This window comes from Meriones unguiculatus, chromosome 17, assembly GCF_030254825.1.
Source record: "Meriones unguiculatus strain TT.TT164.6M chromosome 17, Bangor_MerUng_6.1, whole genome shotgun sequence".
Classification (NCBI taxonomy): Eukaryota; Metazoa; Chordata; class Mammalia; order Rodentia; family Muridae; genus Meriones; species Meriones unguiculatus.
Window position 1 is genome coordinate 13,156,309 of NC_083364.1, and position 7,968 is coordinate 13,164,276.

Below are 7,968 nucleotides of genomic sequence, written 5' to 3' on the forward strand. Positions count from 1 at the left end.
GTTTTCTGCTCTTAGAATCCTACTAAGGTTTCCCATGTGACTGATGCACAGTGTAGTCAGAATATGAATATTCCAGGAGCCTATACCGATGAAAATATTAAATCCCATCCCTTATTTTAGCAAGATGGTATTAGCACTCCAAGGAACGCAGCAAGAGTTAGGCCAGACACGAACGGTTAGCTGCAACTCAACAGTCAGGGTGAAAGGTGGGAGAGTAAGTATTCAGAGCAAAGCATCACGAAAAGATCTCTTAGCAGCTGCAGATCTCTGCCCATATTCTAGAAGGCAAAGGTAAGGTTCTCTTTTCCTTACACTTCGGTAGAAGGTATTGAGAGGGTGCCTGTTTTTCTAGCCTCTTCCCTAGATACACAGGCTGTGGCGTTAGTCTTGACTTGTTGATAGATATGTGCCCAGGGAGAACAGTCTAGGGTTGGTGAATGGCTTATAACCTCCCCCTGAACCCCAGAAAAGGAAGCCCCAAACTAACTGGGGCACTGTGTACCCTCACTTGTACAGGCCACTGCCACTCTTGACAGCATGTTTCCTTCTGATCGATACTATCACTTAGCTTTTGAGGAAAGTAATGTTTGCATGGCTTTAGCTCCTTCTTGAGGAAGAGGCCAAGAACCTGAAAACCCTCGGCCTGGCGCCCCAGCATTCCTATGCAAGCACCAGCAGCATTCCTATCGACTAAGGGGCTCGAGGTGTCACATACCCCACAGGCCATCAGAAGTGGTTAGTGGCAGCAGCGAGACAAAATGCTTGGTCTAAACCCTCCTTTCTGTCATATTCAGTCATGATCATTTCCATCATAAAAGAATGGACCAACATAGAATATATTTGCATACTATGCTTTGGAAATGGATTTGGGGTGGGTCCTAGAGGGAAAATTTAGTCCCCGATGTAAATTAATAGGATGGAGACATGCTTGATTCTCATATGTAATTCCAGAGCTCAGGAAGGGTGTGGTAGAGGGATTGCCTGGGTTAGGGGCCATACTAGGCTACTGTATTAGTCGGGGTTCAGTGAAGAAACAGAAGTAAAAGATTGAATATGTACAGGAAAGTGTAAAAGGGATTTATTATGATGGCTTACAGGCTGTGGCCTGACTATTCGAACAATGGCTGTCTCCAAAGGAGTGTCCAAGGGGCTAATAGTTGTTTGGTTATGGCTGGATGTCTCAGCAGGTCTTCAGCATATTCTGGAATCCTGGAAGAAGTAGGCTCTAATGCCAGTGAAGAAGTGGACTTGCCAGTGAGAGTGAGGGGAAGCAGGCAAGGAGAGAGCTTCCTGCTTTCACCTCCTTTGTATGGGCTGCCACCATAAGGAGTGGCCAGATTAAAGGTGGGTCTGTACACTTGGAGTGATTCAATTAAGAAAAGTCCCTTACAGGTGTACCCAGAACCTTGGCTTTTGTTCATTCCAGATGTAGCCAAGTTGACAACAAAGAATAGCTATGGGAGCTACACAGTGAAACTGTCTAACTGCGCAGGTTTCTCAGAAATCACAATAGAAAATAACTAAATTCACACGAAAAAAATAAAAAATGAAACAAAAAGATCCAAAATGCATATAAATAAAGAGTTTAATGAAAGACATTAGAAGATCCAGGCTGGAGAAAAGGCTCGAGCAGTAAAGTGCTTGCAAAGAAGAACAAGGTCCAAAGGTCCCAGTTCTGTCCCAGGACACAGTAATCCCAGGGATGGAAAGGCAGAGGCCGGAAGATTCCCAAGGTCCCTTGGTATCTGTCCTGGCTAGTCTTTTGTTAACATGCGCTAGAGTCATCTCAAAGGAGGGAGCCTCAATTGATCCATAAGATACAGCTGTAGGTCATATTCTTAATTAGTGATTGATGAGGAAGGGCCCAGCCCATTCTGAATGGTGCTGATGGTCCTAGTTCTCTAAGAAAGCAGGCTGAGCAAGCCATGAGGAGCAAGCCAGTAAGCAGCACCCGTCCATGGCCTCTGCATTAGCTCCTGCCTCCAGGTCCCCGCCCTGCTTGAGTTCCCGTCCTGACTTCCTTCAGTGATATGTAAGTCAAATAAACCTTTTCCTCCCTGACTTTCTTGTTGGTCACAGTGTTTCATTGTAGTAATAGCAGCCCTAACTAAGACAAGTTGGTACCAGGATTGTGGGGTGTTGCTGTGAGACTGAGCTGACCGTGATGTTTTGGGAGGATTGCAGAAGGACTTAAAACTTTGGATGAAAAAACCATTGAGTGTTGACAGCTTAGTGGGCAGCTGCTGGATCTTGGAAGATAAGGATGTTCAGAGCGGTGCTGACAATAGAGGCCTGGCTTGTCAAGTTTCAGAGGAAAGCAAAGACTCTGCTGGGCCATTTGTGTGAGGAATCTGTGGTGTCTGTACAGCTGGAGCTGAAGAATCAGCTGTGATTAACAAAAGACCAGCACGGTTGAAGAGAAAGCTTTGTGTGACTGAGACAATCAGTGCTGGTCAGCCTCAGCTGAGGAACTAGCAGCGCTTAAGAGCCCAGCATCATTAACGTAAAGCCTTCTGGAAAGTGTTTTCTCGGGGTCAACACACAGGTGCTGTGTTCCAGAGGTGGCCAAGGCTGTTGGCAACAGAACTTGGTAGTGTACGAGTCACCCAGGTGATACTGGTTTTGAAAGCATGATGGAGTGTGGAGATCAGCTGAGACTTGGCTCTGTAGGAAGCCAGGAGAGGCCACTGCTGAAGGTGCAGCCTCACCAGCAGTTGAAGACCCAGGATTAAAGGGACCATGCAGAGAGCCTTTGAGAGGCTATTGGGGAAGTCCATCCCAGTTGTAGTAACATAAGATTACCACCAAGAAGAGCAACAGCAATGGAATGGAGCCTTCTGGAGCTAAGAAGACAAGCCTTCTGGAGCTGCAGGGGGTGGGGCTGGAAAAGTGACCCAAGCCCCTTGGAGGAGCCCAGAAGATCATCTGCAAATATTAAACAAGCCCACATAAGAGAAACACGAACACAGTGTACAAATGTAGGGCAAAGCAGCCATTGGTAAGTCAGTGTAAGAGGAAAAGCTTGAGAAGACAGTATAAACTGTGTCCTGTCCTGGTGTGGAATTTGCTAGATTGTGTATTTCCTTTAACGAAGTCAGTTTCAGTGAGTGTGTCCTTAAGGCAATGTAGGTTTTCTCTACTGTGTTCCTTGCTGTCTTCTGAGTCTTGCTCACTAAATGAACTGTGAGCATCTGAATTATTCTGCAGTCTGTTTCAGGTAATCTAAAGTAGACTTTGCTTATAAAAATAAAAATAAAAAAAAGTTACTCTTCAGAGTTCTTCCAGCTCCCCCATTTCCCAGTTTCCAAGCCCCTTCCACGTGTAACTGTTTGTTACAGTGGCACCTGCCTTCGAGGTACCATGTTCTACCCACATAGCACAGTTTGCTGAGGCTGCTGTAGTGAACTGCCTGTGTACTGATTGAGAACGTTACATCTTCTCCCTACCTCAAGGAGGGAGTCTGTCTCTGGAAGGCTCTGCATCTCAGCAGCTAGGTCACATTGAGACACTCTGCTGTGTAAGACAATAGTCACAGGATCTAGAGATTACGGTATGACCTGGAGAAGCGGGGCATTATTTAGCCTGACACATTTGGATGTTTTATACAATGGCCCACATTTTCACACTGGTTTTTAGTGTGGCTTTAACAGCATGGCATAATGGAAATGGACCAAAGAATATCTTTCAAAATAACTGACAAGGGGTTCTCAGAGGTTGTAGGCCTGCATATTAATGTTACCTCATGTAACAAAACAAAGCATCGTGGTTGCCCTTAGGAGACAGGATGAAGTGTCAGCTTGCAGAGCAGATCATGCCTTCAAGGACCTTTGATCAAATGAGGAGGTGATATCTATCCTCTTGACACACTGAATGCTTTGGTGTACTTGTGGCTTCAGCACAAGACATTTAGTCTCTCCAGTCACAATATTAAAGTAATTCTAATAATGATGGTATTTTAGTTTATAATATACATTTTGCTTCAGAATATGATGGGTAGCCAGGGTTCAGTGACATTTGGGGTTCCTCTGTATGAGTAAAATGTCCTGTCATCTTTACAACTACAGCCACTGAAGTCTACCCCACATACAGTAAGTTGCGATAGGTGACCGAGGAATGTCTTGGTCACCGCCTGCAACCGAACATGGAGAGAAACGTCTCAGCTCAGAGTCAAAAGAGAAAAGAATAAAACATTCATTTTCCTAACATTCTAAAACGGCTAAACAACAGATGTGTCTGGTTTTGTGCTTTGACTACCAGTTTTGTATCTGTGGGAACATGTTTTCGAAGGCACTCTTGATCCCCCGGACATGACTGCGCAATGGAGGGAAGGACAGTTGATTGTAGAAAGAACACAGTACAGGTACTGTTAGACAACACTGACCTTGCCTGCCGCGTGACACCTCATGGACCTACTGGAGGGAATATACTCTCATAAGTATGCTCTCTATTTTATCATATAGTATGCACAGTATATTTATACTTTTATAAACCTATTTTATATCTTTATGCTTCAGCTTGGGAAGAATACAGAAATCTATCCTGGGAATGAATAAATAAATAAATAGGTCCTGCTCACATGAATTCTTTTAAGTTACAAAAGAGGAACTTCTGAAGCCTTCTACTTTTAAGTCATAATAAAAGCTTGGGGATTTAAAAAAAAAATTATCTGGGGTTAAAAACATCAACATTCTTTTCTTTGTCCAGAGGTCTGGACAGAGGTGGTTTTAACATGATGAGAAGTAATTTTAGGTATCAGAACTCCATTGATTACTATGTTAAAACTTTGAATTTTTGAAGTCTTGATATCACATATTTTTTTTTTTTTGGTTGTTCTGTTTGGTTTTTCAAGGCAGCCCTGGCTGCGATATTGAGCTTCTCCCAGGAAGAGGACAGGTCTTGGCTAAAGTGCCCTATCTTCACCTCAGAGGTTTGGAATGAGAGCAATCTCAGCATGCAGATGTATGAACAGGTTCCGGCTTACCCTGTTGGATCTTGTCTTGGACATCTGCTTTCCAGTTCTCTCGGACAACCTCACTACACCATGCAAGGAACAGCAGGCACAGGATCTTGCAAAGTATGTTCAAAAAACTCCAAACTTTATTAAATAAAAACTTTATTGAATAACAACACAAATGTAAGATTTACTGCTAATAAAAAATTAAAGTTTCCTGTATAAAAATAGATTATCATGTAGTTGGCAATATTCACACTAAATATATTAAGTCTATACCAATAGTGGGGCTAAGGTGACAGAATATAAATATTAACATGACATATTAAATTTCAGCTTAATATATACAAAGAAAACATCTTCAAAAATAGCTTAAGAATATATATATTTATATATATAATATATAAAATATATTTTTATTTATATATAAATATTTGTTTATTTACATATATATATAAATATATATTTATTTATTTTTTTGGAATAAACAGTTTAGTACAGCCCTCAGCAGGGTGAGGCTTCAAGGAGTCCCGGGTTTACAATGCACATCTAGCATTAGTTACTCCTCTCCTGAGAATAAAATAGATGTCTTTACTTCCAGGCTGGGAAGTATCTTGAGATGTCCCCGGCGCGTTTCTTACTTCTCCTGGATTGCTCGGATCCCGTGAACAGCAGCACACTGCGACGCTTCTGTGGTAGCACACAGTACCGGAAGGCAACCGGAGATTCACTCGGAGACAGGCAACTGGTGGCCTTCCTTTCAGAGATAACTAATGCAAACAAGCAGTCGAGAACGAAAGGCCGAAAATCGCCAGAAGCCATCCACTGCCAGTTAGCTAAAACTTGTGAACAAAAACAGCAAAATTCAATCCAGCGTCGACCTCAGTCACAGATAAATCTTGACAGCTGCGTGCTTGTGAGCATGCGCTGTGCAGTCCGGATAGTTTCTAACTTTCGGTGGGCACACGTGTCTTCTGTTGTTGTTGTTGTTCTGTCCCGACAGGGTTTCTCTGTGCAGCCGCGGCTGTCCTGGCCACAGTCTTTACACTCAGAACTTGTTCAAGGCTCTTCCACACCCAGTACCTGCAGTCCTTAGCCTCACCTGGGAAAGAGCTCAGAGCAGCTGCCTCGCAGTGGCCGCCAGGGGGCGCTGCTACAGTAAGCGCTTGTGCAGGATCTCCCACACCATCTTCTTCCTGAAAAGAGGCATGTGCTGCTGGGAGAAGGTGATGGGCTGGTCCCTGGAAATGTAATCTGCATATTTACAGGCGAACACGCCGCAGTCGCCCCCGTTCAGCTGCTGAGGAATCTCCTCTGCCGACATGCTGTGTTGCTTCCACTCCACAGGGCTCAGGTCGCTGTTCCTTCTCGCTTTGCTCTCCTCCCGCAGATAGCAGAAAAGCAGCTCAAGGATGTCGGGTCTCTTCTGTCCCGTGGAGTCCATGTAGACAATACTCTTCTTTCTTAAGTCTGTGACCGCCAGGCTCCAGTGCATGCCCAGGTGAACTGGGACCAGGAGAAGTTCCTTGGCAAAGATGTTTACAGCCCGGGTCCATCTTCTGACTGACCTGTAGCCACCAGACTTTAACTTGGTGTAAAAGAAGGTATTAAATGCGTGAATTGCCGGGTAGCCTTGACTTTGATTTCTTTCCATGAGAAGATTCATGTAAAAATTGATGACTTTGTCGTTGAGCCACTGGGTGTTCCTTAGGGTCCACAGGTCTCCTCGAGTCATTTGCAGTTTGAAGGCACAGCTCAAGATCTCATCTTTTGACCCAGGGCCTAGCGCACTGCTGATTTCTTTCTCCATGTCCACTGTGACAGCAGGACCACGGTCCAGCCCTCTGCCCTTCTCTTGGTCTTCAAGAGCCTTTTTCTTGACCTCAGGTGTTGACACTTTGCTGCTGGGCATGCCATTGCTGACACTGTCTGTGCAGATTTGAGGTGTTTCCGATTCATGATTCTGCCCTTCAGCACAACCTTTGAGAGTCTTGGAGGTGTCCATGGTGCTTGTGTGAGTGCTGTGAGGGCCAGAGCTCACGGGGACGTCAGGTTGGAGGAGTTCCAACAGCCCTGGGCACTTTTCATTGTGGTGTTTCTCAACTTCTTCCTCCCTGTTGCTGTGGGGGGGCTTGAGACCCTGGCCTCCACCCACAGACTCCTCAGTCACAGCCTCTTCTGGGGGGCCTTTGGCACACTCTGGGGCCATTAGCTGTAACGGACCCTTTTCCTGGGGTGACCATATTCGGCTCTTGTCAGGCTCTTCATCCCCAAGCTCTGTTTCATGCTGTTCCTGTTGCAGCTTCTTCCACGACTGGACTGGCTCTTCTGAGCACACATCATCCTCTTCCTCTTCTTGGCGTTTCCTCTTCTGGCCTTTCTCTGGCTGTTCAGGGTTTATCGTTTTACCCTGCTTGCAAGGCTGCCTTATAGAGGGACTACTTGTATTGTCTTTGCTCAGCTGTTGGCTGCCGGCCATGACACAGCTTTCCGATGTCCAAGTCAAAGTGCAGGTCAGCTGGGCGTTCTGTGGGAGTTCTTGGGTTGTCCTCTTGATGGCTGAAGGCACCTTAGTCTACTGGGAGATGTCTTATCCACACAAGATAAGGTGGTTCACGGTCAGAAACCGCAGGGGAAGAACACAGGTTTCCTTTGGCGCTGGGGTCAGTTAGGCCACCAAGACAGAAGGAGGTCGCAGTGTCAAAGGATACTTCTCACATAGCTGATCTTCTCTAATCTTGTCTTTCGGGTGGCATTTCCTCAGTCCCCCTATAGAAAGGTCTGTGGAGTTCCCACTCTGCGTTTTGTTTTTCACTACTGAGGGAGAAGGATCGCTCTAGGGCACAAGGAGCCTCTGTAGAACCTGAAATTGTGGAAATCACAATGATTGTCAGAGTCTTTCAGCCAAAGACAGCAGTCAACACACGTTAGAAGCAAGACTACTGTGTGCCTCCCTCCACTGTCACCAAGGATCTGGAAGGCCAGTTTCCACAAAAAACTGTGGTTTATGATGTGGT

General features: G+C 45.3%; 1 protein-coding gene across 1 annotated transcript; it reads right to left on the reverse strand.

The window, feature by feature from the left end:
- Positions 1–6,104: 6,104 nt before the first annotated feature.
- On the reverse strand, positions 6,105–6,824 carry LOC132648560 (sentrin-specific protease 2-like; the record flags this gene model as incomplete). Its single annotated transcript, XM_060370401.1, has 1 exon — positions 6,105–6,824. A coding segment is annotated over one exon (720 nt), but the record flags the coding sequence as incomplete, so codon positions are not given.
- Positions 6,825–7,968: the final 1,144 nt, after the last annotated feature.